Genomic DNA, 27,546 nt, shown 5'->3' with positions numbered 1-27,546 from the left:
TTTGTTTTATTTACCATAGCTCTCGTCTCCTGACCGGGCGGTTCCTTACATTGAACCTCCAATGGCAAGGGACCTGAATTTCGTGCCCTTGCTCCGTATCGCCAGACCAGGACTGCAGGGTATGCATCGCATAGAACAAGAAACAGTTACTGCGAGATAGTCATCTTCTATCCAGCTCTTCATCCCCTCCCCCGCGTCTCCAGCAAGAGCTCAGTTCTCAGGCAATCTACAATATGACGATGAGAACCTCGGCCTGCACCGAATCTTTGGCCAATGGGTATCACGATATCCTACACCTGTTTGACTCAACAACATCCGGCATCTGCGTAGCGTTGCATGGCGTCTGTCCTTGGCACATCCATTCAACGCCGCCTCCTGTCCCTGTCACGGTCCCGGTCGCGGTCGCGGTTACGATCAACCTCGCTCCTGCGCCCGCGCTCCCGGTCCCGGTCCCGGTCCCAAACTCGTGACCCGCCTCCATCTGACCGGCCATCTCGATTCGCCCGCTTCTCCTTTATGGTCTTGGCCTTCTCCAGCGGATCAATCACAACCAACTCCTCCTCGGCCTTCTTCCGGTAGTTGAGGTCCTTTCCGAGCTTATCGGCCGCAAAGGTCAGCGTGTGCGACATCCAACCCTCATCATCGCTTTCCTCCTCCTTCTCCTTGTCCCAGGCCCTACAGCTTAGGCAGTTGGCAATGAAGTGCAAGTCGCAGACGGCCTCTTCGCCCTGACCGTCGCCGTTGTCTCCCGCCTCCTGCGCGGCAGCTTCCGGGGCAGCCTTCTTTTCCGGTGGCGCATGTTCCAGCTTGGACCGGAAGGCATTCAGCAACTCCAGCGTCTCTTGTTCTTCCCTGGGGTTGACGTTGCTGGCTCCGGGTCGCCGTTTCCGCCCGCGGGTTGCCGTTTCTGGGACCATCAGCTCGAGCGTCGACTTCTTCTTTTCCATGACCGGCTCTTCGTAAATGGTCCGCTTCATGGACGCTTTGATGGCAGCAATCGCTTCGTTGGTTTGTTCCAAGAGCGACTTCTTCTTGGGAGGCTCTGGCGCCTCAGGGCTGGACCTGTCGCTGTCATGTTCCTTAGACGGCGGGGGTGCCGGTTTCTTCGCCGGAAGCTGTTCCGGTTCGTCCGGGCTCCTCCGTGGCGTGGGAGAACGCCTTCGCTCCAAGGTTCGCTCCCCCTTGGCCTGTGTCTTGGACTCCTTTGTTTCTTTCGTTTCCTTCTTGACTGGCGCTCGGACCGGCATTGCCTTTGAGGTGGGCTCTTCACCCGTGTCCATGACAATCCTTGTGTCGAACTTTGGCTTCTTGACAGCCGGGAGTTCCTCCGTATCGCCTTCATCGTCGCCGAAACTGAGGAGCTGTTTCCCTCCTTTCCTCTTCTTCGGCTTCTTCTCCGCAGGGACCGGCTTGGGTATCTCGTGTCGCACTCTCCTCTCCCTCTTCTTCATGTCTGAAAATGGATTGACGAGGATCTCAATGCGGATGATCTTCATCGGGTAGAGCGGTCGCTCCGAGTCCTCGGCGACCTCGGCCTCGCCCATCTTTGCCAGGTTGTAGATAGTGTCGCCCGCCACGCGGCCAAACAATGTGTTCTTGTTCGTCAACTCCTCGGCCTTGCCCAGCGTGAAGAAGAACTGGGAACCGTTGCTGTCGGGGACGCCCTCGTTGGCCATGCCCAAGAGACCACGGCGGTTGAACTTCAAGCGCGAGTGAAACTCGTCCCTGAAGTGCACGCCCATGGGGCCTGCATTCCTCCCCTTTCGCTGGTCCATCGGCCATGGATCCAAATCCCCGCCGAATGCGCCGCCATCGTAGATGGACTCGCCGCCATGTCCCGTACCTGTCGGATCGCCGCCTTGGAGAATGAACCCGGGAATGAGACGGTGGAAAATGGTATCGTCGTAGTATCCATCAAGACTAAGCTGGAGGAAGTTGCGGCACGTAAGGGGAGTTTGCTTCGCGAACAGCTCGACGGCAATCTCGCCGCGTGTCGTGTGGATGATGACCGACCCAGTCGGCTGTGGCTCGAGATTGTAAATGGACGACATGGTGGTGGCGTCTGGCCAGTTAAATGGCCTTTCGACGAGCGCTAATGGGGAGGGTTCGTTTGCATGGGATGGTGGTTACGCGTCGGTCGGTTGGGTTGATGGTGATGCAATTACTACGTACGTGTTGTTCACGTATCAGAGCTTTTGGATTGTCGCGAAGCTGTTGTCCCAGCTTCCCTGTCGCAGAGCGGCAATGTTACCTAAACGGAACATTCCCAGCCACAATTGAAGCTCCCTTGTGGGGAAGCCCAGCCACACCTCAGACCAGTTTACTTGTAAACTGCTTCCTGCAACTATCCCTAATCCAGAGGTAGAGGAACGTAAACAAATGTCTTTAACGTTTTTATCGATAAAATGTATACTAATCCAATCATCTATCATGATTTTCTTCTATCTTTTCCCCCTTTTTTAAGTGCTTTCCTCCATGCTGGGAGACGCCGCCACTGCGCCGTTGTTGGCTTCAATGTGTGGCTGAGACCCAACACCCTGCGGGGCAGCGGGACCAGAGTGGGAGTAGGTGGGTCTTGGCACGATGTCGTCGTCGTCAGTCGCCGTCACATCGGAGCTTGCAGCGTTGCGGCATCCCAAGTCCCCCCATCCAACCAACGCCGACGATCCCCTCCAACGTCCGCCTCACGGCCACACACCTGCGTTCAGCAAACCCTCGATTTTCTCTTACCGTTGACGCTTCTTTCGACGAAACCCAAAGCAAATCGCAGCTACGACCGCCATGGGAGACCCCCGGGAGTCTTCGTCGTACCGGGTGACGCCTCGGATCCGGTACAACACCGTCGGCGGCGTCAATGGCCCGCTGGTTATTCTCGACAATGTTGGTTCGGATGGTACTTCTGAGAGGTGCCCGCGCTGACGGCGTGGCCAGGTCAAAAATCCCATGTACAATGAAATCGTGACCCTCACCCTCGGCGATGGGACACAACGCGCGGGTCAGGTTCTGGAAGCTCGCGGTATGTGATCCATTGGATGCGCGGCGTCTGATAGCCCATGGGACATCCGCCTGCTGACCCCCTTGCGCAGGAAACCGAGCTGTGGTGCAGGTACGGCAACAAAACGGATAGAAATCGCGCGGTGGGGTTGCTGATGGATCACCAGGTCTTCGAAGGCACCGCGGGCGTCGACGTCAAGAAGGTGAGGGATAATGCCAATGGAAGCCCTACGGTATAGAGCACGTGCTAATTGGCGTAGACAAAAATCGAGTTCACGGGCGAGAGCCTGAAGCTCGGTGTGTCGGAGGACATGATGGGGCGTATCTTCGATGGGTCAGGCCGTGCCATTGACAAGGGCCCCAAGGTGCTGGCCGAGGAGTTTCTCGATATCAACGGCAGCCCCATCAACCCCTACTCGAGAGAATACCCCGAGGAGATGATTTCGACCGGTATTTCGGCCATCGACACGATGAACTCGATTGCCCGCGGCCAGAAGATCCCCATCTTCTCGGCGGCCGGTCTGCCGCATAATGAAATCGCCGCACAGATTTGTCGTCAAGCCGGCCTGGTGCAGCGCGAAGGCGTGACAAACAAGGGGGTCCATGACGGCCACGAAGAGAACTTCTCGATCGTCTTTGCCGCTATGGGTGTCAACCTGGAAACCGCCCGTTTCTTCACTCGGGACTTCGAGGAGAACGGCAGTCTTGAGCGCACTACGCTGTTCCTCAACCTCGCCAACGACCCAACGTACGTACTGATATACCTGGAGGCATTGGTGCACTTGCTAACCGAGACTCCCTACAGCATCGAACGCATCATTACACCCCGCCTCGCTCTGACGACCGCCGAGTACTACGCCTACCAGCTCGAGAAGCACGTCCTGGTCATTCTGACCGATCTGTCGTCCTACTGCGATGCCCTTCGTGAGGTTTCGACGGCCCGCGAAGAAGTGCCCGGACGCCGTGGTTACCCGGGTTACATGTACACGGATCTGTCCACCATCTACGAGCGCGCCGGCCGTGTTGCGGGCCGCAACGGATCCATCACTCAGATTCCGATCCTCACCATGCCCAACGACGACATTACACACCCGATTCCCGATCTTACTGGCTACATCACAGAAGGTCAGATCTTCGTCGACCGTGGCTTGCACAACCGCGGCATCTATCCTCCCATCAACGTGCTGCCGTCCCTGTCCCGTCTGATGAAGTCTGCCATCGGCGAGGGCATGACGCGCAAGGACCACGGCGACGTGTCGAACCAGCTGTACGCCAAGTATGCCATCGGCCGCGACGCGGCGGCCATGAAGGCTGTCATTGGCGAGGAGGCTCTGTCGGCCGAGGATAAGCTCTCGCTCGAGTTCCTCGACAAGTTCGAGCGCACCTTCATCAGCCAGGGCCCGTACGAGTCTCGCACCATCTACGAGTCGCTCGACCTGGCCTGGAGCCTGCTCCGCATCTACCGCAAGGACATGCTCAACCGCATCCCTGCCAAGATCCTCAACGAGTTCTACCACCGCACGCCTGGCGACCGCAAGGGCAAGGGCAAAGCCGCGCCGACCAAGGACACCCGGGACACGGCGCCGCGGCAGGAGGAGAGCTTGATTGACGCTTGAGAGGTTGCCGGAAGGGCGAGCCAGCAGGACGTGCGGTGGACAGAGCAACGAAAGGGTTTATAGACTGTTTAGTGGGCATTTGCCTCATGCTTGTTGTATCGGGAATCGCATGTGTATGGTACACGGATGGGTCTGCTCGGGTTGTGATGTCAGGGTAGCCTATTTGATGTTTCGCCTTTTTGTTTGATGCCTTCGATATAGCCGGGCCGACCGTTGAGGCTCGTGGCTTGTCTCTGCTATTGGGGCGCCTGTTTTCAGATGGCTTGTATGCGCAGTGCAACGTAGCGTGCCGTTCCGTGCCTGCAGACAATCAAGACTCGGGAAGAAATCCGGCAATCGCCGCTCGAGCACTCGGTTGTAACCGATGGTCAGAGGGAGAAGGTGTTATGCCTTTCATAACGTTGACCTAAACTACGGGCTTAGTTCTGTCAGTTTCGTATTGAGGCTTCTTCCGGGGATGATCCGTGACAGACGGTGTAGGTTTAAAGACGGTGGCTGGGGAGTACGTCTTGGTGTTGAGACAAGGGGAGGCAGGCGATTGTCGATGGTCGTCCCCGCATTATCCGGCCACATTCCCGACGACAGGTGTATGAAGTAGATCCGCGCCAATCCCATCCCCGTCAAGCGGAGAACAGATCCTGCAGGACGCTGACGACGTCACATCAACGCCATATCGAAACGTACCCTTAAGACTCGCGCTGCTCGCTGTGGAAGTTAGTCGTGTTTTGCTCTGATAGCCGACTTCCCAATCAGGACTTGCTCATGTGTGAGCCACACTGGACCCCGACTTCACTTCGCCCGTAACCCGGGACCTACAGCATCGTAATCAAGTCTCTTTACCTTCTGATGAGAGACTAGAAAGAGATTAGTTGGTGAATTGTAATGCCTTGAAGTTTCTCTACGTACCACGTTCGAAGGGGAGACGCTCACCTTGGGAGTTCGCTGCTTGACTTCTCCGTGGTGGAGCCCCCCTTGTTGATGCTACTGCACCGCCGTCTCGGGCTAAATCAACAACTTCAACCGTCCCACAACTATCATCACTCGTCACCCGGATGACACGGATGGTCCGCCGGAGAGCCGGCCGTGGGACCCAACCTCGTGATTGCGTCTGACAGCTCGGCCTGCCTGTCATGTCTTGAACGAATTACCCGCGGCCCGACTCTTAGTTCCTACCGCTCCCCGCAACTCAATGCATCACATCCGACGGTAACGCCAGGAACCGGGCTCCGGGGCCGAGCGGTTGAACGGTCCCTTTGGGTGATACGGTGTCATCCCGGTCCGTTGTTTTCATCCATCCGTGCGGCCCTCTCGGACCACATGCTCGGTTGAGTCCAAGCGATCCTGCCTCGTCAGATGGTCTGTCCAATCCGGCAGTGGACTTAAGCCGAGCTCCCCCTCCATTCATCCAACTCGTTCGACAAGGTTGCTCCGCCTGCTCTTGACCATAGATCGTCTATAGCGCTGAGGACTTGCCCAAACCCTCAACGGCTTTACGATGCGTCTCACATACACCGCGGCCCTCGGGGCGTGGCTTGTTGGATCGGCGTACGGCGACCCAGATTCCAATGGCAAGTACTGGATCTATGGCGAGGGGATTAAGGCCGCCTTCATCCCCTACGGCGCGTCCATCTCGGATCTCATCGTCAACGACAAGAACGGAGTACCTCGGGACATCGTGATGGGTTTTGACAAAGCGAGCTCGTACGAAACGGACGAGTCGCACCCTCACCTGGGCAGCGTTCCTGGGCGCTATGCCAACCGCATCAAAAACAGCACATTTGAGATCGACGGCGAGGTGTTCAAAGTCACCCCCAACGAAAACCCCACCCCGGAGTATCCTCAGGGCCTCAACACCCTGCACGGCGGCGCGGACGGCTGGGACTGGCGAAACTTCACCGTCGTGTCACATACGAACAGCAGCATCACCTTCTCCATCGTCGATCCGGACGGCAAGGAGGGATTCCCCGGTGAGGTGGTGTCCTTCATCACCTACTCCCTCGGCAACCTCACCTGGGACGCCAAGATCATCGCTGTGGCGACGACCAAGAAGACGCCCATCATGCTGACCAGCCACACGTACTGGAACCTGGACGGCTTCGCCAACGACGAGACCGACCTCGTATTCAACCACACTTTCTACATGCCCTACAGCACCGAACGTGTCGATGTCGACAATATTCTAATCCCGACGGGGGACATCTTGACCAACGAGAAAGGCTCCGTCAACGACTTTTGGAGCGCCCCGAAGCAAATTGGCAAGAGCTTCAGCGACCCGGAAATTCATGGGAACTGCGGCTTCAACTGCACTGGTTATGGTACGTCCTATATATACCTTCCATCCTTGCCTTCTGTTCCTCGCCTCGAACATCTACTGACGCAATCAACCTCCACACAGACAACTGCTGGATTGTCAACCGCCCGTCGGCCCACGATTGGCGCGCTGCGGATAACTACGTCGCCAGCATCTGGTCCGACTGGTCCGGTATCAAGCTCGACATCTACTCGGACCAGGACGCCTTCCAGATGTACTCGTGCAACTTCCAGGATGGCACATTCCCGCTCAAGTCAGCTCAGGGCCGGCCTGGAGGCCCGCGCACCGTGCCCAAGTATGGCTGTGTCGTGCTCGAGGTGCAGGACTGGATTGACGGCATCAACCACCCGGAGTGGGGGCGGCTAGACAAGCAAGTGTTCGGCCCGGGAAGCGACCCGTATGTGCTGCAAGTGAGCCATAAGTTTAGCCTTGTTGAGTAAGGCAGGTGGGCGCACTGGATGAAGAATATATCATGAGATGACTGTGCTGTTTGCTGGGATGCTACCGATTGGCGTTGGGGAGCGATTGGGGTGATGTTGCTTTCAAGTCTTTGCTTCCTTACACCGTAGGTCGGATGTTCAGAGGACACAAGGTCGCCCGTAAACCTTTGGAAAATATACCTCTATTCTTGCTCGAGTGCATTACTGCATGATGCTTCCGTGTTCCTGATGTACCATGAAAGCAAACCAAAAAAGCGACGAATTCAAGTTCACACAGATGTTACTGGGGGACCATCCTCTTGACGCATTGGGACCTCAAACATCTTGAATAGCCTGGGAGCCTTACATCTAAAACAATCTTAAGACTGCCAGCAGCCCAAGACTATGTTTCCTGACAAGTGATGGGCAGAAGCGTACGAGGCGACGACATCGTTATGAATAGTTATGCATTAATCGGAGGGTTCATGCAACTATCCAAGCCGCTGAAATGACTCCACTTTCTTTAGCCTCATGCATTCCGTTGTGCGGACATTGACATGAACAGCTGCGTTCCGAGACAGTAATCACCCGGGTCTTCAATCCACGGGATCATAGCGGATTGAAAGAATACCGCTTTTTGTCGAATATCAACAAAGTTGAATCCATCTTCGACTCATACTCTCCCAAGACGTTTCGCCTGATGTTGTTTCGTCGTCCGGGAGCCTGTTCATTCTTCATCAGCACAAAAGGGAGGCCCAAGACACGACGACGACTTGACAGCCAGGGAATCAGCCATCTAGGCAAACTGCACGACGGCAAACCGACCTCCCAATAACCCCCACAGCTCGGACTTCAGCCATCTCGGAGATGTCACTATCATCCCAACCCCATCACTCCTCCCCAGTCCCCCTTCACCCCCGTCCCCTCCGACCCTCCGCTTCCTCCTCATCACCGTCCCCCAACTCCCCACTACCAACCGTCATTCAAACCCCCTCCGGCCTGGCTCTCCTTGAGCTACAAGGTACCATCAACCTCCCTGCAGCATCATCACGCCCTGCCCAAGACGGTCAGACCCAGCAACTACCACCAGTCACCATCGGTCGCTTGCATTTTCCCGACTACCGCCCGCCCGGCGGAGGTGGGAGCGAAAACGATACGGCATGGATGAAACGTGTATGGATGTACGTGGGAGGGACGCAGAGACTGCAGGGGGAGGTGAAGAAGCTGCCAAGGGCTGTAGCCATCTTGAGGAGGAGAGACAATGAAGGGGTGGAGAAGGGACGAAGGGACGACGACGATGATGGTGAAGTAGGGGACGTGGAAGCGCTGGAGGTTGCGGAGATTGTGAAGTGGAAGGTGGTGTTCTCGTCAAGGCCGGAGCCGGTCGTTGAGGGTTGTAGAACCGAGTAGAACCTAGGGGAAAGACTGAGAGGGCATTGACGTGTCTTGCCGATATTTAGAAGGGGGCGGTGAATGTTACAGGGACGGAGGAGGCAGGATGCTGAGCTTAATCAAGCCTTGAGGTCCCGACCTTTCCGGTCTGCTTGGATCCAGCAGTTCACCACTTCTGCACCCTTGGATAGGCTGGGATTTGAACGAACTTCGCCTATCTATGTCGCTCACCCAGCCGCCGGTTTGGTCCTTCCTAGCCCGTCTTTACCATAATAGTCCATGGGATATGGCCCTTTGCCCCAATCTTCCCTCTCTTCCAATGCGACTAGCGCTTCGTATGGCGTCAACAGCGGCTTTGGAAAGGCATACCCCCAGTCAATGCTCAGCCGTGGACAAGCCACTTGGACCCAGCATTCAACGTCGTTCATGAGCGCCAACTTGCCGGGGAAGATTTCGCTCAAAAGCAGGTTGACAAATGGGATCCCCAAGTTTGTCAACTTGGACTCGATCAGGGCCATGGTGTGCGGGTTCCCTTGCCGCCCCAGAGATCCGAGGATGAGGCCCCATTTCTTGGCTGTTTTGGCTTTTCGGATGGCATCCCGTCGCATATCTTGCATTTCGTCGTGCCCGTACGTCTCGTGCGTTAGCTTGCGTGAATACGGGTCGTAACGGTAGGCTGGGATACCCGGGTTGTGGATCATGATGCTCTCGAGGTGGAAGCGACCGTCGCCCAAGTACAAGATCAAGTCAACCGGGCTGTCCGTGCATTTGGCAAGGTTAGGAGACGTGCACCCGAGAATCTCTCCCCTAGAAAGAGGGGCGATCTGAGGCACCATCACCTTGAAGCCCGCCTTTTCCAGAGCCGATCGCACGCCGTGGATGGTGGCGTTGAACTGGATGGTGCCAACAAGCGCGATCGTTTTTCCTGGCATAAAGTTGCGCTCCAGGGTTGCTAACAGATGGGACGTGTCTATGCTAATGTCGACAAACACGTAGAGCGTCTTGATCTTGGTGACATCGACAGGGACCAGGCAACTGTGCGCATAGTGCACCAGAAGGTCGCACCCCATGGCACGCGCGGTGTAGTCATCGATGCAGCATGCGCCGTACGTGACGTCACCCATGATGAGCGTTTCAACGCCCGGGCAGAATTGGGTGATGATGTCGGAAATGGTTGTGGCGAAGAGGAGCAGTCCCTCGGGCATCTGCAACCCGACCCGTTTGGCACCCAAAGAGCGGATGCGATGGATAGTCTTGGGTATCTCGAAGGAGTAGTTGGCTGGTAAGAGAGCTATTGCCTCCTTGAGGGACTCATCGTTGAGAATCTCTGGGGGAATTTGGTTGACCATCCTCATCGGTCTCCTCGGCTGGGTAACTGTTTTGTTGCTGTGAGCTTCGCCATCCCCTACTCACTTCTGGACGCTCATTGATTGGCATACCTGGAACAACCCCTCCATCCTCGATAGATGGTGAGCTTGAACCCGGCTTTCCGGACTCGGTCGCCGACCGCTTGCCAACGAAACGCCTCTTGGGTTGCTTCAGAGCATTTTCCTGAATGTGTTTCTCTTCTATCTCAGCGGCAATGCCTAAGTCGACCTGTATCCGGTCGTCTTCCATCCTCAACGAGACACAGACTCGGCGACGCTAGGACGAGGGCACTGGGTGCCAGTGCTGGACTGGCAATAAGCTTTGTAAGTGGTGGTTTTGAGGAATAAGACCTGGGATAATATAACAGAGTCCGGTGGGCGATACGGCTCCTTTAGTGGTGAGTTTGTCGTTTTGTCTGCCAGGAGTACCGTCAGTAAGTGCCCCTCCAAAAGCTCTGTGCCCCTCTGTTGATGGCTTGGTTTTGTGTTATCGATAATAACTAGTCAATGGCAAACCTTTTGGCCAGGCGCTGGAACTCGACCCACAAACCAGCCGCCCCTGGCTGGCACTTGGCGAGCGCGCGGCCCCACACAAATTCGGGTGGGTCCCTGAATGCTTCAGAAACCAATCAAAACGTGCAGTCATTGTGCCCTAAGATTTCTTTCTGGCGTAGGTGCACACAAAAACCTCCTCCCGCCGATTTCTCCAGTCTCCCAGCCAGCATCAACGACGACGGCCGTTCAGCAAATACCGACAAAATGAAGGTGAGAGCGTCACGATATCGATTGCTTCGAACCACAGAGTCATTGTTTTGACCGCGATGCTCTGTTTCGATTCTGGATTTGACAACCGAGACTGACCAACCTGCAGCTGAACATTTCGTACCCTGCGAACGGCTCGCAGAAGCTGTTCGAGGTGGAAGATGAGCGGAAGCTGAGGCACTTCTATGAGTATGTTACTTCTCTAGCCATTTTCTGAGGATTCTGAGCTGACGGCGTCTTCACAGCAAGCGCGTATGTTTGATCAAACCTTTCCGAACCGCCGCGAACTCGTACTGACCAAGACCAGATGGGCGCTGAGGTGGCCGGCGACCCGCTTGGCGATGAGTGGAAGGGCTACATCCTCCGCATTACCGGCGGCAACGACAAGCAGGGTTTCCCGATGAAGCAGGGTGTCATGACCCACGCCCGTGTCCGCCTCCTGCTCTCCGACGGCCACTCGTGCTACCGCCCCCGCCGCAGCGGCGAGCGCAAGCGCAAGTCGGTCCGCGGTTGCATCGTCAGCCACGATCTCTCGGTTCTGGCCCTCTCGATCGTCAAGAAGGGCGAGCAGGAAATCCCCGGCCTGACCGACACCGTCCACCCCAAGCGCCTCGGCCCCAAGCGTGCCACCAAGATCCGCCGTTTCTTCGGCCTCAGCAAGGATGACGATGTACGTGCTCGATGCTGCTCGTTTCCCGTCATCGCCTGCCACGGATTTGCGTCGATCCCCATCGCGCAGTTCGGGTAGAGTCTGAGTGCAACGTTCCGACGCTGATACGAATGTCTGGAACCATAGGTCCGCAAGTACGTCATCAGGCGCGAGGTCCAGCCTAAGGGTGAGGGCAAGAAGGCCTACACCAAGGCTCCTCGCATCCAGCGCCTGGTCACTCCCCAGCGCCTGCAGCACAAGCGTCACCGCATCGCGCTCAAGCGCCGCCAGGCTGAGAAGGTCAAGGATGAGGCGGTATGTCAAGCTGCCCACGACCGGGAAGTTCTGGGCGCAGAAGCTAATCTTGCTCTTAGAACGAGTACGCCCAGATCCTGGCCAAGCGTGTCGCCGAGGCCAAGGCCCAGAAGGCCGATGCCCGCGCCCGGCGCGCCAGCTCTCTCCGCAAGTAAAATTGGGGCGTTCGGTAATGGGTCTTGGGTTGCTTTGGGAAACGGTTATGGCGTGCTGGCTCATCTGGGATGTGTACATGGTAGAGATGGCTACCGCGAAATCCGGAGAAACGAGTCTAGGTTTGCTTTGAGCATCTGGGGTGCTAGAGCTAGGAGGCACGGAGAACCACGAAGAACCAAGACACGCCGCCACGGCCTCACTTGGCCAGGCCTGTTACCCGTCCCGGGGGGTTTCGTCACTCATGGGTTTTTTTTATCATGATACCAATTTGCCTGCTCCGACTGACATCCTGTGCAGCATGGAACATCTGGTATCGTCCGGCAACCTACCGATATCCTCATTGTGTTGGTAGCTCAGTTATGCGACCTGGGAAACGCGAGGATCATATCCATATTTCCTGAATCTGATTTGTGAATGCCTATCGCTGCCCACAGCCCCTGGGACCGTCTGTACTGGCGTCTCGACCCGTTGATCATGGCTGATACTTCGCTGTGGGAGAGATCAAGTGTGCCACTAGAATGCCACACGCTGTATAGTCTAATACCTCGAGCCAGTTTCCATTCAGCAAACTATTTAGTTTTTTTTTTTGGAAGATTCATTTTCAGCAAAATCTCTTGGGTAAAGGCCGTCCGGCGGATGGGGACTGATCCGCATCCTCTCCGTCGCGACCTCGAGCGTCCGGTTTGGACCAAAAGGATTTCCGTGCCGCGCTGACTTTTCCTGTTGGCGCCTTTGTCAAGGATCCATGTCCCCTAAATCACAAATCTAACCGGACCTTATTTGCATGGAGAGCCATAGCCAACATACAATGTTACGACGTCCACGCCGCAGATTCCAGTTGCTTGGCCTGAGGCTAAAATCCATGGCATGCCTTCAAGCTCCGGGTGAGGGAGCTTCAGGTCGGGTTTGGTGTTTTTCGGTACATGGATGGTTGTATTCAAGCGTATGGGGGCAGAACCAAGACCCCACTTTGGCCATAGAAGTGGGGTTGATTGTGTGTCATCACGCTTGTTGAACGTAAGTCCGGGCCATGAACTACTGTGTACTTCGATGCAGTTTGTGAACGTGCAGTGACCCCCACACGGAAAAAAGGGCAGAGAAGCTGCAGAGCAGGGCATGGAGCTCCAAGGGATGCGAGGTTGAGGAGGTAATGAAGACATATAGAACAAGAAAACAAGGCCAAGGCTGGGAGCTCCCGCCGCTTCTGCCCCACCTTCGTTTGGGCTCTTCAGGTTGCTGACGGTACCGTACCGTAATGAGGTGTAACTACTGTATGTACCATTTCTTTGCGGCAAGCACCGGTTCGGCCATCGGCAGCATTTTTGGTTTGTACCTGACCAAAGTTACCACCAGCTCTTCCGTCATCGCCTTTCGAACCTTTCAACCAGGCCCTCCGCCTTTCCCACCACAGCCTCTGGTACTTTGACCTTCAAACCTTCCACTCACCTGGACCTTGGCGAAAACTTTGGTCAACATCAACCGTAATCATCGACATCGAGATTCTGGCGACCACGTCGTCTGCCTTCGTTTCCTCCTCTGATTTTCCGAGACTCTGAAGGCGACCTGCACTCGTCTTGAGCTGTCCTCGGCGTCTTGGAGGGGAAGCTTCTAGGTTCGCCATCGCCGAGCCGAGTGCATCCAAGCAACCACAGACCGCGCGGCCCGTAGAACGATTACTTCCCGACCACAGCACGGGTTTCTCCGCGGGCGCCATTTCCATTATTCCCATCGCTGGTCTCTCCTCCCGCGTCCATCACGGAACAGGCACCCAACATCGCCCTCTGCGCGTCCAGCGAGTCGTGGGTCTACAGACCTGAAGCAAAGCTGTCGCGCGTCTGGGACGCGTGGGTAGTGGAGGGGGAACCGTTTTCGTTCGTTAGCCCCGGCCGCTCGGCCGCTTCGTCAAGATGGGCAAGATTACAAAATCCATGCAGCCGAAGCACAGGGAGACTCTGGTATGTTGCTCCCCGGCCCTTTCGCTCCGTTCACCAGCCACCCTCGCTGACTCATTGCTCCTCCAGTCGCTTTGGGTGCAGGACTACGTCACCTCTGCCGCGACCACTCCGTTGCCGCTCATCCCGTCGAAGCTCGACGAGTTCCCGACGCGATGGCCGTTCCCGCGTGGCGATCTGTACCACTGGATCCCGCTCCTCAACCGGTTCGACAGCATCCTCGAGGCGTTCTGCGCCACTTACAAGCTTCACGATGGGTTTCAGGTGCGAGACTTTTCGTGCGACTTGCTGCTAAATCAAGGCGCCCCCGTCGAGTATCTCGACGAGAAGCCCTTTACCAAGGAGCGCCTGGCGCAGTTGGGCTACAAGGAGGACGGCGATCGCCACCTCATCATATCCATCCTTACCTTCACCCGGGTGCTTCTGCAGCACTGCGGAAACCGGAGCATATACGCCAGTAGCTCTCATCTGAACGACCTGTTGAACTCGACAGACCTTGGCGTCGTCTACTCCACCCTTGAGGTTGGCCTAGAACTCGCGCAGCGCTACCAGGCCTCGATCAAGCGGGTCGGCAGCCTGAATCGTCATGTGAGCAGCGCGCTACTCGCTAATCATTACAACATTGATCTCGAGAAGGTGCACTCCTTGGCCCAGCCCTTCGTCAAGACGCCCATCTCCCCCGTGCGCTTCGCCGACCTTCCGCCCTCGACCCCCGTTTCGGCGACCAAGGGTAAGGACAAAACTCCGCTTCCCAGCCATCGAAACGCTGCGATCGTCTACGCCAACGACCTGACCGCCATCGTTGCGGCTGGCTCCACTGACGATGGTCGCTGGGCCGGGTGGGGTGATATCAAGATCGTCTATTATCCAAAGTCCGAGGTCGCGGCACCTGCGGCTGCAGAGCCCCACGCGGGAGAAGGTGGCTCAGCGTCTGCGCCCGCATCCCCGACTCCCCTCCGGCGTAGCGCTACCACCTCTTCTCATACCCCGCGTTCGTCTAAGCTCTCGGGCGCGGATGAGAGCCCGGGCGGCCGCAGCTATGCGGTCCACGGCGACGACCACGCAAGTTCCGGCCCCAGGTCCTTTGAGGTGCGGCAGGTCCAGGTGCAGTCGACGTCTGCATATAGCCTCCTCAGTCAATGCCCAGCCGACATGCCCAAGGCCTCACGGTACGAGTTCCTGAACCGGCTGAGGATCTCCAAGGCACTGTTGGGATCACCGGAGGACAGGCAGCTCGCCCTCGCTGTCCGTCTGCTGGCAATTACAAACCTCGCCTACATCCACTCCGAGGCCACCTTCATTGAGAAGGTTCTGAAGCAGGACAATGACGAACCGCGCCGCTACCAGCTCGTCTACCAACTTGCCGAGCTCGTCCACCCCTCTGCCGATGGGACCCCCGACACCCCCCTCCACCTGCAGGCCATCGCGCTGGCAGCTCTGGAGTCCATCACCGTCATGCAAACCAAATACTCGGAGGTGATTGCAGCACTGAACGCAAACGTTAACCACGGCGTTCTCCTGTACGTCATCCGGAAGGCAGTGGCGAGCATGAAGGACGATGCGAGCGAACCGGACGATGGGAAGGTGGCGGATGCCGACCACTGGCGCGCAAGCCTCTTCGCCCTGACGCTCCAGATGGCAATGGCTTCTCGCATCGGTCAGGAGATGTCCTCCGCAGGGCTCTTGGAGATCATGGTGGAGATCCTCAACCTCCGCTCCAAGACGGCGACCCGCAACTATAGCATGGTGCTGGCGTTCCTCGATACCATCATCTACGGATTCAACGGGGCCTTCACCGTGTTCAGCAATGCTGGTGGTCTTGATGCCATCTCCAACTTGATCGTCCACACGGTTGCCCGGTCGAAGGAGCTCGTTGCGGAAGGTCTGGGGACGAAACCCGAGTTCCACTCCCACACGGTCGACTACGAGATCCCCTTCTATCACCAGCAGACGCTCAAATGGCTGCTCAAGTTTATCCACCACGTCATGACGAACGCGTTTTCCTTTGGCACCAACATTGATCGGCTCTTGAGGAACTTGGTGGATAATTCGGCTCTGCTCGGCGCCCTCCTCACCATCACTGAGAACATGCACGTCTTTGGGTCTCTCGTCTGGACCAATGCCGCCGGCCTGCTAAGCGACTTCATCAATAACGATCCAACAAGCTTTGCCGCCATTTCCGAGTCTGGCATGATCCAGAGCTTCCTCACGACTCTTACCGGCAATCCCGTCGCCCTACCGAAGCGCGCGGGTACGTCTGGCGCGGAATCTCACGGCGATGGCGAAAACGCCGCCACGCCGCCTGACAATGACGATTCAGTTGTCTTCGAGCCCGACGACCGGCCTCACCCTCCAACGCAGGAAATGCTCGAGGCGCCGAGAGGACGTCTGGCCCCAGGCGTCCTCGCCTCGAATGACGCGATCAGCATTATCCCCTCTATCTTGAACTCCATTTCCTTGAACAATACAGGCATGAAAATGGTCGTCGCCTCCCGTGCCCTTGAGGTCTACCTGGAGATCTTTGAGAGCCCTGAGCATGTGCAAGTCTTGTCGGAAGCCGACCTCGCCAACGTGGTTGGCAGCAGCTTCGACGAACTGGCCCGTCACCATCCGGCACTTCGTCCGACCATCTCCAACGCCATCATCGACATGGTGGCCCGGGTTGTGCACATCGCGAAGGCCAAGTCAACAACAGGCTGGGGCGCCAAGGTATCAGTGGTCGGGCCGGACGGGAAGCCCGTCACCGCAGATGAATCGCTGCTCCAGAAATCGGAAACCGCGGCCTCGCCGGCAAAGGGGAAGGGCAAGGCGACAACGGACGATCCGGATGTCGAGATGACCGACGCGACCGCCGGCCCTACCCAGACCGCCGATTCTAGCAAAGATGCCAGCAGCGCTGAGGCGTCAAAACCAACCGGACCACAACACGAGATCACACCGTATGTCGGCGCCGTCGCGTCATTCCTCAACGCTGTTTTCCACAGCCAGAGCATCAAGTCGTCGTTCGTCCGTGACGGCGGAATTGAGCTGCTGTTGGAATTGGCGGATGCGTCCTGCCTTCCTGAGGACTTCGATACCACCGGCGCCGCTCGTTCTCTCAGCCACGCCCTCGCAGCTGCCATCGAATCGAGCCAGGTGCTTGGCTTGCCGTCCCTCCTCACCAGAATCCACGCTGCTCTTGATGACCTGGAGCCCCTGCTCGGAAGCGAGGGTGCGGGCCCGTTCTTTGCTCCTTTCATCGTCCCCGGCTTCTCCCTTGTGGACCAGCACGGGAAGTGGGACGAGGAGTCCGTCCGTAAGGTCGCCAAGGGTACGCGCGTGGTTAAGGCCCTCGTGAAGCTCCAAGCATTGCTTCGGGCGCTGTATCAGAGTTTCCCGTACTCGTCGAGGTCAGCAACTGTCTCAATGCCGCCGGTGAATGTCTTTGACTATTTCGTCTCCCTGATCAAGCGTCTCGGGCCCCTCGTGCGTGGTGTCACCACTGAGGACATGGCTCTCGCCGCCCTCGTTCCGCAGCACTGGACGGGCAACAAGCCCTTCATCTCGGATGCCGCCGAAACGTCTTCGGGCCCTGCCAATGATCCGGCTAAGCCTGATGAGGCCAATCCAGCCATCGCGCAACAGAAGCCAGCCGAGACACCTTCGAAGCCCAAGGAGCTGACGAAAGAAGAGCGCGAGTCCATTCAGTACAAGAGCTACGCCGTGATCCATCGTCTTCTGGAGACAGTGACACCAAGCATGCTCCCATTCTTCCAAACCATTGGAAAGGTCCTGCTCCCGCGGCGCGGGGTTGATAATTTCCTTAGAGCGCATCACCTGAAGCTTGCCGAGACGTTGGCCGCTTCGATCCTTGACCAGCTCGAGATCCCCGGGCAGGAGCTGGCGGCTCGCGATCTGCACTACTGGCTGGCAATGTTCGACGCGCTACGCGAGATGTTGATTGACCCATCTCGTCAGCCCGACCGCCCGTCTGCCAACCTGGTCTTGCCGGTCCTGGTTGCACTTAAGGACCTTGGCGGCATTGACCTCCTCAACAAGATGCTCCTCAAGTTCGCCGACCTGGTTTCCAAAGGTTCTTCTGAGGGCGAAGGCTCTCACAAGCTGCATCTGGCTACGCTTGGCCTCAAGAAGATTCTCGACATCTACAACGTCATCGTGAACGGCAAGCACGTGGTCGAATCGTTCAACCAGACCAGCCTGTTCCCCCGACCGGCGGAACGCCACAAAGACTTGGCCAACCAGCTTGTTGTGGAGCTCAGGGTGTTGGTCCTGCCCACCGCCCGCGAGCTTTGGGAGTCTGACTTCGTCAAGAAGGCGCCCACCACCGCGGTGAGTCGTCTCATCGACATCATCAAGACCATTGCAACCGCGGATCAGGAATCGAACGCCTGGCGCAAGACGGACAAAGGGCTCCCGCCATCGCCGTTCAAGGACATAGAGCCCGTTCGCTTCAAGTGGACCGCCCACGCGGATCAGATCAAGAAGTTGAGCGGGACGTACGACGAAGAGCTCGCCCGCGAAGCGGTGTACCGCGCGAATGGTAAGCCCGAGGACGCCGAGGACTACTGCCGCGCTCACTCAAAGGGCCTGGCCGGCAGTCGCAATCCGGTCCCCGAGCCAGATGCCTACCAGGCTCCGCCGTCGCCAACGCCACAGGAAACCCAAGTTGCCGATGACGGATCTGCGCCGGCAAATGTCCCCCCCGCCGATCCCATGTCCTTGGATCCCGGCCCCGAGGTCGAAAATTTCATGAGGAATGCCATCGACCACGCTGTCGAGGAGGACCCCTCGTCAGATGAGTCCCAAGATGACGACTCAAGCGAGAGCTCAGGAAGCCAAGAAGAAGTTGGTGGGGGCACTTCTGCGGCGCCAGCCCACGGGGTCGACGGTCCGTCTAGTTCATCGGAGCAAGCATTGGCAATCCCACCCGTCACCAAGGACGACCTTGACAAGGAGCGCACCGAGATGCAAAATGGCTTGTTTGAGCGTTGCCTCGGCATCATCCGGGCCCATCCGGATCTGGTCTTTGAAGTCTGCGATCTTGTCCAGGCCACCGTCCTCAAGCCCGACAATGAGGAGAAGAGAGTTGAGGTTGGCAACCTCCTTGTACAGGCCCTCATGCCCTTTGTCATAAAGGACGAGGAGGAGAGGAAGGCCAACGGCCGCGGAATTTCTGCCTACGCCCATTTGTTGTCGCTGCTACTGCAGAGCCGGTCTTTCTTCAAGTCAACCCTCCCAACTCTGAAGGAGAACATCGGAGAGTACCTCGGCTTTCTCAAAGTTTCTCCGGCCAGTGCTCAAGAGGAGCTTCCTTCGTGGATTCCCTACATCCTTCTCATCTTTGAGACCCTCCTGACCGACTCCGAGCAGCCTGTTGAAGTGCGGTGGAAGCCGCCGTCGCGCGAGGATGAGCCATGCCAGCCGCCCGAATGGGCAGTAAAGGAGCCGAACTTGTCCGCTGATAATCACTCCAGCCTGCTCACGGCGATTCTGGACATCCTCCCACGCATCGGCAAAGAAGAAACCCTCGCAGTGTCTGTGTTGCGCATCTTGGTCATCCTTACTCGGGACCATGCGACAGCGAAGATTGTCGGCGAAAAGCGGAATCTGATGCGCCTGTTTGTGATGGCGAAGCAGCTCTGCAGTGGAGGCTCATCACGCCTCAACCAGGCGCACATCTCGAACAATATCATGATAATTCTTCGTCACATAGTGGAGGATGAAGATATGGTTCGTCAGACGATGGAGACAGAGATCCGGCAGTTATTGTCGTCTTCATCCAGGGGCCCGAGAAGCTACCACGACCCGCAGAGCTACCTGCGACACCTCTCACATGTGGCCCTTCGCTCGCCCGAGCTCTTCGTTGACGTCACCAACGATCTCGTCAAGCTCAACAACTGGACACCAATATTTGACCGCAACCCCAGCCTGTCCCTCAAGGAAACCGAAAAGCCCGCGGAGGAGCCCACGGCAACCAAGGAAGGCTCAGTCGAGCCCGCTGTCCAAGCGACCGAGGATTTGACCATCGAGGATGTCAAGCCATCTACCGAGTCCGCGGACAAGGAGATGGCTGATGCGCTCAAGACGCCCTTTGAGGTCAAGCGCCCTGTTCTCGAGAATACCGACGGCGTTATCCACTTTTTGCTCTGTGAGTTGCTCAACTACCGGGAGGTAGATGACAGGGAGTCAGTAAGCCAGGCAACCAAGGACTCTGGGTCGGAGGCAGAGTCCTCTACTGGCGGCACAGAGGGGACCGCATCCGCCGAGCAGCAGCCGTCGGATCAGAAAGACAAGGAAAAGAAGCCATCCAAGTCAGCCTTCAGGGCGGAAGACCACCCGATCTTTGTCTACCGCTGCTTCCTTCTCAACTGCTTGGCGGAGCTCCTCCAGAGCTTTAACCGCGCCAAGATCGAGTTCATCAACTTCAAGCGGAGCGCCCCTGTGCAGGCGAACACGCCTATCAAGCCTCGTTCGAGCGTTCTGAACTACCTTCTCAACGACCTCCTCTGTCTGGGCCCGGCAAGCATCTCCATGGACTCCACCGTTATCAAGAAGAAGGCTGCCACGTCGACTCATGCGCAGGCAGTGCTCGTGGCGCTCGTCGCCCGGACTCCGGAAAAGCCTATCGATCGCAATCGCAACCAGTTTGAGTATGATGATGACTCGGACCTCCTCTTCGTTCGACGTTTCGTGCTTGACACGGTCCTTCGTGCGTACAAGGAGGCTGCGACCCCGGGCGAGCGTGATGAGATTCGTTACGGCAAGATGATGTGCGCGGCAGAGCTGATGAGCTTGATGATCGGCGAGAAGGACAAGGATTCCCAATCCCGGGATGCGCGCGCGACAGACCCGGCCGTAAGCCGGTCCCAGGCGCAGCTCAAGCGCCTCATGTACGAGAAGGGATACCTCAGCGCTCTCACAGCATCCATTGCCGACATTGACCTCACGTTCCCGAACGTCAAGCGCACAATCAAATACATCCTGCGTGTCTTGCGCTCACTGACAAGAACGGCGTATCTTCTAAGCCAGTCGGACGTCATTCCCGTGCCCACGACTGACCAGCCTGAAGACGACTTCGCATCTGCCTCCTCGATTTCGGATCTCGATGACGACCGCGAGGAGACCCCCGATCTCTACCGTAACTCCACTCTAGGCATCCTCGAGCCTGGTCGTGAGGACGACTTCTCCGACGAGGAGGAAGATGGTATGTTGCTTAGTTATGGTAGTGTCCCGCAGATTTCATTACTGACGTTTCTTGCTGCAGATGATGATGCTATGTATGAGGACGAGGCCTATGACGAGGAGCTCGACTATGGAGATGAGATGTCCCAGGACGACGAGGAGAATCCCAGCGACGAGGAGGATGAAATGCTCGACGGCATGGGCAACATCGAAGGCCTTCCCGGCGAACCGGGCGTCGTCGAGGTAATTATGGGTGAGAACGAAGACGACGATGAGGACATGGATGAGGACGATGATGAGGATCTGGACGAAGACGATGAGGATGATGATGATGAGGATGAGGAAGACGACGAAGACTTGGAGGAGATGGAGGACCGCATTGAGATTGTCGACGAGGAGGGTCATCCGATGGAAGATGACGGCGCATCCGGCTGGGAAAGCGAGACGGATGAAGAAGATGAAGAGGCCGACGAGGAGCACCAGTTCGACGAGCAGGCACAAGACATGCACGATCTCATACACAACCACGGCCTTGACCAGCTCAACCGCATCCCCGATATTCTCCGGGATGTCATCGATGGCGAGGAGGATCTCGAAGCCGATGACGCGCATGACATCGACGGCGGCTACATCGATGATGGCGGCGAGGACGAAGGTGAGTACTCATATCTGCTTGCCTACTCAGGTACACAAACAACTAACGGCGCAGGAGACGAAGAAGAAGAGGAGGAAGGTGACGAGGACGAAGGTTACTACGACCATGGCCATCATGACCGTAAGTTCTGTCTTCATACGCTTGCTATTTTCCCACCCGCACCGCGCACTCGTCAACTCTGACACGTTTCAGATGACGACCATGCTATCGCCATGCCTTCTTCGGGCCTCGGCTGGGACATTGCCCAGATCGAGCCTCATCACCGTTTCCGGCATGGAGGTGCGCGGAACCCGTTCCTTGATACCCTTTCACCTAGCGAAAGCCCCCGTGGTCCCTTGGGATTCAGTACATCCCTGGGTGACGATCGCGTCCAACAAGGTTGGCGCGCGCGACGCATCCCCGGTGGGGATTTGATTCTGCCCATAGACGCTCTCCAACGCCAAATTCGGCACCTTGTGGAACATCTTACTGATATTGAGCCGTCAGATTTCCGCAGCTACATTCGTCACGCCCATCCTCGGCCCCCCGCTAACGCGGCCGATGACGGGATCAACCCACTGCTGCTCTCCGCGAACCGGGCTGGTCAAGACGCAGGGTCTCGCGGAGGTGTCCAGTTGGTCCGTCTTGGATTCCCCGGATCGTTCGTCCCGCCCATCGATGCTCCTCTCGCGTTTATCAATGACCTCATGCAGAACATCCCGTTCCCACCGCATGGCGGTCCTCCCATGAGCTTCCACCTGCGGACCTCTGCCGGCGAGCTTCGCCATTTCAACCTCCCCATGAGCCTGGGACAGTCAGGCCGCGAGAGCCGCTGGGAGACGCGCCGTGAGGTCTATCTAGAACCCCACCAAGCAGTCGCCTTCAGTCCTGAGTCAACCGCACAGCGCTGGCAAGAGGAGGCCAGGATGATCTTCGGCTACAACCACGTTGAAAAGTCCAAAATGTTGACAGCGGCGATTATCGGGATCCTTGCGCCTGCTGCTATCCAGCGTGAGAAGGAAGCTAGGGCTCGGGCAGAGGAGAAGCGGAGGCAGGAAGAGGAGCGTAAGAAGCGCGAGGAAGAAGAGCGTAAGAAGCGTGAGGAGGAAGAGCGCAAAGAGCGCGAGGCCAAGGAAGCTGAGGAGAGAGCCGCCAGGGAGAAGAAGGAGGCCGAGGAGAGGGAGCGCCGGGAACGGGAGCAAGCCGAGGCCGACGCGGCGTGCGCAGCTGAGGAGGCGGCCGCTGCGGCAGCTGCTCAAACCAGCACCGGGGCCGAACCACAAGCCATGGAAGGTGTTGAGTCTCATGCAGAGACCCAACAACCCGAGACCCAGCAGCCGAGCGGAACACAACAGCAGCCTACCGTCTTTACGATCCGCGGCAGGGAAGTGAATGTCACGGAGCTTGGGATCGATCCCGAGTACCTCGCCGCGCTTCCTGAGGAGTTCAGAGAGGAAGTCATAGCTCAGACCGTGAGCGCTCGTCGTTCCCAGGCTCGCGAGCAAGCCGCTACCGAAGGCGAGAATACCGAGGTCTTCCAGGAGTTCCTTGAAGCATTGCCGCCGGAGCTGCGCGACGAAATCGTCCAGCAAGAGCGTCAGGAGCGCCGGCGTCGCGAGCGTGAAGAGCAGCGCAGACAGGCTGCCGCCGCTGGACAAGATCTCGGGCCGGTGGACATGGACCCGGCCAGCATCCTTCTCACCTTCGACCCTGCCCTCCGTGAGCAGGTCTTGCTGGAGCAGGGCGCGGACATCATGGACCACCTGCCTCCTGAGCTTGCTGCTGAGGCTCGAGCCATCGCCCAACGTCACGGTCTCCATCATATGCCGCCTGATGCGAGCCGTTCTCGAGAGACCGGACGTCAGCCCGAGGGCGCTGCCGAGACCAAGCCACAGCGACGCACCATCGTGCAGATGCTTGACAAGGCCGGCGTGGCCACGCTGCTCCGGCTCATGTTCATCACGCAGCAGAGCTCTATCCGCAACTACCTGTTCGACGTCTTCACGCACGTCTGCGGAAACCGCCAGAACCGCCTGGAGGTAATCTCCACCGTCCTCCAGATCCTTCAAGACGGCAGCACCGACATGGATGCCGTCGAACGCAGCTTTAGCCAGCTCTCCCTGAAGGCAAAGCAGCCTAAGGAGAAGGACCAGACCAAGACACCCCAAAGCCTGAAGCGAACCTTCACCAATCTCAACGCGCCGACTCAGATCATGGCCAACTCCGAGGTCTCGCCGCTGTTGATTGTCCAGCAGTGCCTTGACCTGCTTCAGGAGCTTGCCACCAAGAATCCGCACGTGCCGTCGCTGTTCTTGACGGAACATGAGACCGTGGCGTCGACGCTCAAGAGAAGTACCAGCCGCAAGGGCAAGGCCAAGGACACCGCCACCAACAGCAAGGCCAATAAGTTCGCCATCAACTCCCTGTTGGCATTGCTGGACCGGGACCTCATCATGGAGAGCTCATCCGTCATGCAGCTTCTAGCTGATCTCCTGAACAAGGTCACATACCCGTTGCAGGCTCTTGAGCGCCGGCGTAGGGAAGCCGAGGAGGAAGCCAAGAAGAAGGCTGAGGAGGAGGCCAAGAAGGCCGAGGCTGAGACGACTGTTGAAACCGCTGGAGCGTCGGGAGAGCACGCGTCTGCTACTCAGACTCAGGAGCCGGCCGCGGCGCCCACAACGACTGAGGAGCCGTCGCCGTCCGCCAGCAAGGATCAGCCCGAGGCTGAAGGCTCGACAACCAAAGAACCCAAGCCTGAAGAGAAGAAGGTTCGGCAGCTCACGCCGCCCACGATCCCGGAGCACAACCTCAAGCTTGTCATCAAGGTTTTCGTTGCTCGGGAGTGCAGCGCCAAAACGTTCCGGGACACCATCTCGACCATCAAGAATCTGTCGAACATCCCCGGTGCCAAAAAGGTGTTTGGAAAAGAGCTCGTCGCACAGGCCCGCATGCTGAGCGAGAACATTGTCTCGGATTTGGAGGATCTCCTTCCGCACATCCTCCGGGCCGAGTCTGGCACCGAGATTCAGGGCATAGCGCTCGCCAAATTCTCTCCTGGCGCCTCCGAGCAGAACAAGCTTCTGCGTGTTCTGACTGCGTTGGACCACTTGTTTGACACCAAGAGCAAGAAGCCCAGCGGCGCAGAGGGCAGTGAATCGGCGGATGAGAGCAAGGAGGATCTCCTCGGCTCGCTCTACTGGAACCCGACGTTCGGGACCATGTGGAACAAGCTGAGCGCCTGCCTCAGCGCGATTCGGCAGCGGGAAAACATGCTCAACGTCGCTACGATTCTTCTCCCACTGATCGAGTCGCTGATGGTGGTCTGCAAGAACACCGCGCTCACCGAGGCCCCTGCATCGCAGCCCCAGTCAGCCAAGGACATGCTCTTGTCCAGCCCGCCGCCCGAGAACCGCATCGCAAGCCTCTTCTTCACCTTCACGGAGGAGCACCGCCGTATCCTGAACGAGCTTGTCCGACAGAACCCCAAGCTTATGTCCGGCACGTTCTCGCTGCTGGTGAAGAATCCTAAGGTGCTTGAGTTCGACAACAAGAGGAACTTCTTCAACCGGAGCGTGCACGCGAAGAATGGCCAGCAGCAGCGCCCGCAGTATCCGCCTCTGCAGATCTCGGTAAGGCGTGAACACGTCTTCCACGACTCGTTCAAGTCGCTCTACTTCAAGTCAGGCCCAGAGATGAAGTTTGGCAAGCTCAACATCCGATTCCATGGCGAAGAGGGTGTCGACGCCGGCGGCGTCACGCGCGAGTGGTTCCAAGTGCTTGCCCGGCAGATGTTCGACCCCAACTACGCGCTCTTCATCCCTGTGTCGTCGGACCGCACGACGTTCCACCCGAACAAGCTCAGCGGCATCAATGATGAGCACCTGATGTTCTTCAAGTTCATCGGGCGCATCATTGGCAAGGCTTTGTACGAAGGCCGGCTGCTCGACTGTTACTTCAGCCGCGCCGTGTACAAGCGCATCCTCGGCAAGCCCGTGTCGGTCAAGGACATGGAGTCGTTCGATCCGGACTACTACAAATCGCTCGTCTGGATGCTCGAGAACGATATCACCGACATCATTACCGAGACCTTCTCGGTCGAGGACGACGAGTTTGGTGTTACCAAGGTGGTGGACCTCATCGAGAACGGCCGCAACATTCCGGTCACGGAGGAGAACAAGCACGAGTATGTGCGCCTGATTGTAGAGCACAAGCTGCTCACGTCGGTCAAGGAGCAAATGGAGCACTTCTTGAAGGGTAAGCACAGTTCCGTGTGTCATTTGGCGATGTTTGACGCTGACGTGTTGCAATCAGGTTTCCACGACATCATTCCCGCGGACCTCATCTCCATCTTCACGGAGCAGGAGCTCGAGCTGCTCATCTCTGGTCTGCCCGACATTGACGTGGATGACTGGAAGGCCCACACCGAATACCACAACTACACGGCGGCGTCGCAACAGATCCAGTGGTTCTGGCGCGCAGTGCGGTCGTTCGACAAGGAAGAGCGGGCCAAGCTCTTGCAGTTCGTGACGGGCACGTCCAAGGTGCCGCTCAACGGATTCAAGGAGCTCGAGGGCATGAACGGCGTCAACCGGTTCAACATCCATCGCGATTACGGCAACAAGGACCGACTTCCCAGTTCGCACACGTGCTTCAACCGTAAGTTTTCTCCATCCCGCTCTCTGTCTTCACGTTTGAGTGACCGTATCCTAACCCTCATTTTTCCCCTCAGAACTCGATCTACCCGAGTATGAAAGCTACGAGATCCTCCGGAGCCAGCTCCTCAAGGCCATCACAGCCGGGAGCGACTATTTTGGCTTTGCCTAAATCCAGTGGGCAGCGTCACGCAAAGATGACGGTGGCAGATGACAGCGGTGGTGGATAGAGAGGGTGATGAATGAGGAACGGCATCAAGTGCCCGACCTGTCAGGGGGGTGGGGGTTAAACGAGACAACATTGGTACTCTTACGGGGACGGGAGCAGATGGGTGCATCAGCAGATGAATTGGGTGCAGGAGGGGCGAAGATGGAAATGCCGCGGAGGATGGGGGAGGAATGAAGGATGGATGACCACGGATGAGCCTTCCTCGCTTTGTTTTCCGCTTTATGTTGCAGTGTACGCTGTCCGATGTATTCTGTTCGCTAGGGTTGCCGCCGTCTTTCTAGCTCACGGGCACGCAGCCGGGAGCAGCGGAGTGCAGGCCGATGCTCCGATGGCTGCTGGTCGGGACGGAGACGGGCGTTGGTAATAGACTACTTGATATGTACCTGACCCGCCTTGCTTTGAGGCACTTACCGATTCCTCCACCTGAGTTTCAAAAAAAAAAAAATTGTGACGTTTGTGAGTTATACAGCAAGTTGTTTTGAGGGACGATGTGTTCCTGGTTGGGGTGTGATGATGGGGGCGGCTTGTGCTGTTGCTGTGGCTGAAGTGGGCGTTGCGTGGCTCAAAGTGGCTTGGACTCCGATAAGAACCCGAGCGGAACGATAGTCAAAGCTTGGCAAAACCATGGTGGGGCATAGGGCTCCACGCCCGGCGGCGGGTCAACTTGGGAGCCGAAAAATTTCGCCCACATTTCCCAAAATCGATCGAACAACTGAATCCCGGACTCTCACAACCGCACGACCAACGACCAGCGAGGTAAGTCAACGTTCAGGTTCGAATTGCCCTCCCTTCGCATCACCAAGTCCCTATTACCGTCCTGGTTCTCGATATTTTCGGTTCTTGATCGAGCTGAATCGATTCCGACCGAGTCGCGAACCGCACGAACCATCCCGCCTTGAGCACACAGCGATCCGAC

At 57.4% G+C, this 27,546-nt stretch overlaps 7 protein-coding genes across 7 annotated transcripts; 5 read left to right on the top strand and 2 right to left on the bottom strand.

Annotated features, from left to right (window-relative positions):
• Positions 1 to 362: 362 nt before the first annotated feature.
• On the bottom strand, positions 363 to 2,051 carry VTJ83DRAFT_6598 (uncharacterized protein; the record flags this gene model as incomplete). Its single annotated transcript, XM_071013326.1, has 1 exon — positions 363 to 2,051. One exon carries the CDS (start codon positions 2,049 to 2,051, stop codon positions 363 to 365), a length of 1,689 nt encoding a protein of 562 aa, XP_070864225.1.
• A 730-nt stretch (positions 2,052 to 2,781) lies between these two features.
• VTJ83DRAFT_6597 (uncharacterized protein) lies at positions 2,782 to 4,610 on the top strand (the record flags this gene model as incomplete). Its single annotated transcript, XM_071013325.1, has 6 exons — positions 2,782 to 2,880; positions 2,932 to 3,016; positions 3,087 to 3,106; positions 3,162 to 3,197; positions 3,255 to 3,742; positions 3,800 to 4,610. 6 exons carry the CDS (start codon positions 2,782 to 2,784, stop codon positions 4,608 to 4,610), a joined length of 1,539 nt encoding a protein of 512 aa, XP_070864224.1.
• Positions 4,611 to 6,105: 1,495 nt separating this feature from the next.
• On the top strand, positions 6,106 to 7,361 carry VTJ83DRAFT_6596 (uncharacterized protein; the record flags this gene model as incomplete). Its single annotated transcript, XM_071013324.1, has 2 exons — positions 6,106 to 6,925; positions 7,006 to 7,361. 2 exons carry the CDS (start codon positions 6,106 to 6,108, stop codon positions 7,359 to 7,361), a joined length of 1,176 nt encoding a protein of 391 aa, XP_070864223.1.
• An 846-nt stretch (positions 7,362 to 8,207) lies between these two features.
• On the top strand, positions 8,208 to 8,750 carry VTJ83DRAFT_6595 (uncharacterized protein; the record flags this gene model as incomplete). Its single annotated transcript, XM_071013323.1, has 1 exon — positions 8,208 to 8,750. The coding sequence occupies one exon, from the start codon at positions 8,208 to 8,210 to the stop codon at positions 8,748 to 8,750; it is 543 nt and encodes a 180-aa protein (XP_070864222.1).
• A 209-nt stretch (positions 8,751 to 8,959) lies between these two features.
• Positions 8,960 to 10,349, bottom strand: VTJ83DRAFT_6594 (uncharacterized protein; the record flags this gene model as incomplete). Its single annotated transcript, XM_071013322.1, has 2 exons — positions 8,960 to 10,107; positions 10,172 to 10,349. The coding sequence occupies 2 exons, from the start codon at positions 10,347 to 10,349 to the stop codon at positions 8,960 to 8,962; spliced, it is 1,326 nt and encodes a 441-aa protein (XP_070864221.1).
• Positions 10,350 to 10,858: 509 nt separating this feature from the next.
• Positions 10,859 to 11,980, top strand: VTJ83DRAFT_6593 (40S ribosomal protein eS6; the record flags this gene model as incomplete). The annotated part of the gene is made up of 6 exons (XM_071013321.1): positions 10,859 to 10,864; positions 10,971 to 11,050; positions 11,107 to 11,113; positions 11,169 to 11,531; positions 11,658 to 11,825; positions 11,885 to 11,980. 6 exons carry the CDS (start codon positions 10,859 to 10,861, stop codon positions 11,978 to 11,980), a joined length of 720 nt encoding a protein of 239 aa, XP_070864220.1.
• A 1,908-nt stretch (positions 11,981 to 13,888) lies between these two features.
• VTJ83DRAFT_6592 (uncharacterized protein) lies at positions 13,889 to 26,573 on the top strand (the record flags this gene model as incomplete). Its single annotated transcript, XM_071013320.1, has 8 exons — positions 13,889 to 13,936; positions 14,003 to 21,137; positions 21,198 to 21,770; positions 21,825 to 21,890; positions 21,963 to 22,049; positions 22,257 to 26,003; positions 26,061 to 26,405; positions 26,479 to 26,573. 8 exons carry the CDS (start codon positions 13,889 to 13,891, stop codon positions 26,571 to 26,573), a joined length of 12,096 nt encoding a protein of 4,031 aa, XP_070864219.1.
• Between the last annotated feature and the right edge of the window lie 973 nt (positions 26,574 to 27,546).

Source organism: Remersonia thermophila, chromosome 6 (assembly GCF_042764415.1).
Source record: "Remersonia thermophila strain ATCC 22073 chromosome 6, whole genome shotgun sequence".
Taxonomy (NCBI): Eukaryota; Fungi; Ascomycota; class Sordariomycetes; order Sordariales; family Chaetomiaceae; genus Remersonia; species Remersonia thermophila.
The sequence above is the reverse complement of the archived record's forward strand: the minus strand, read 5'-3'. Positions and strand labels throughout refer to the sequence as shown.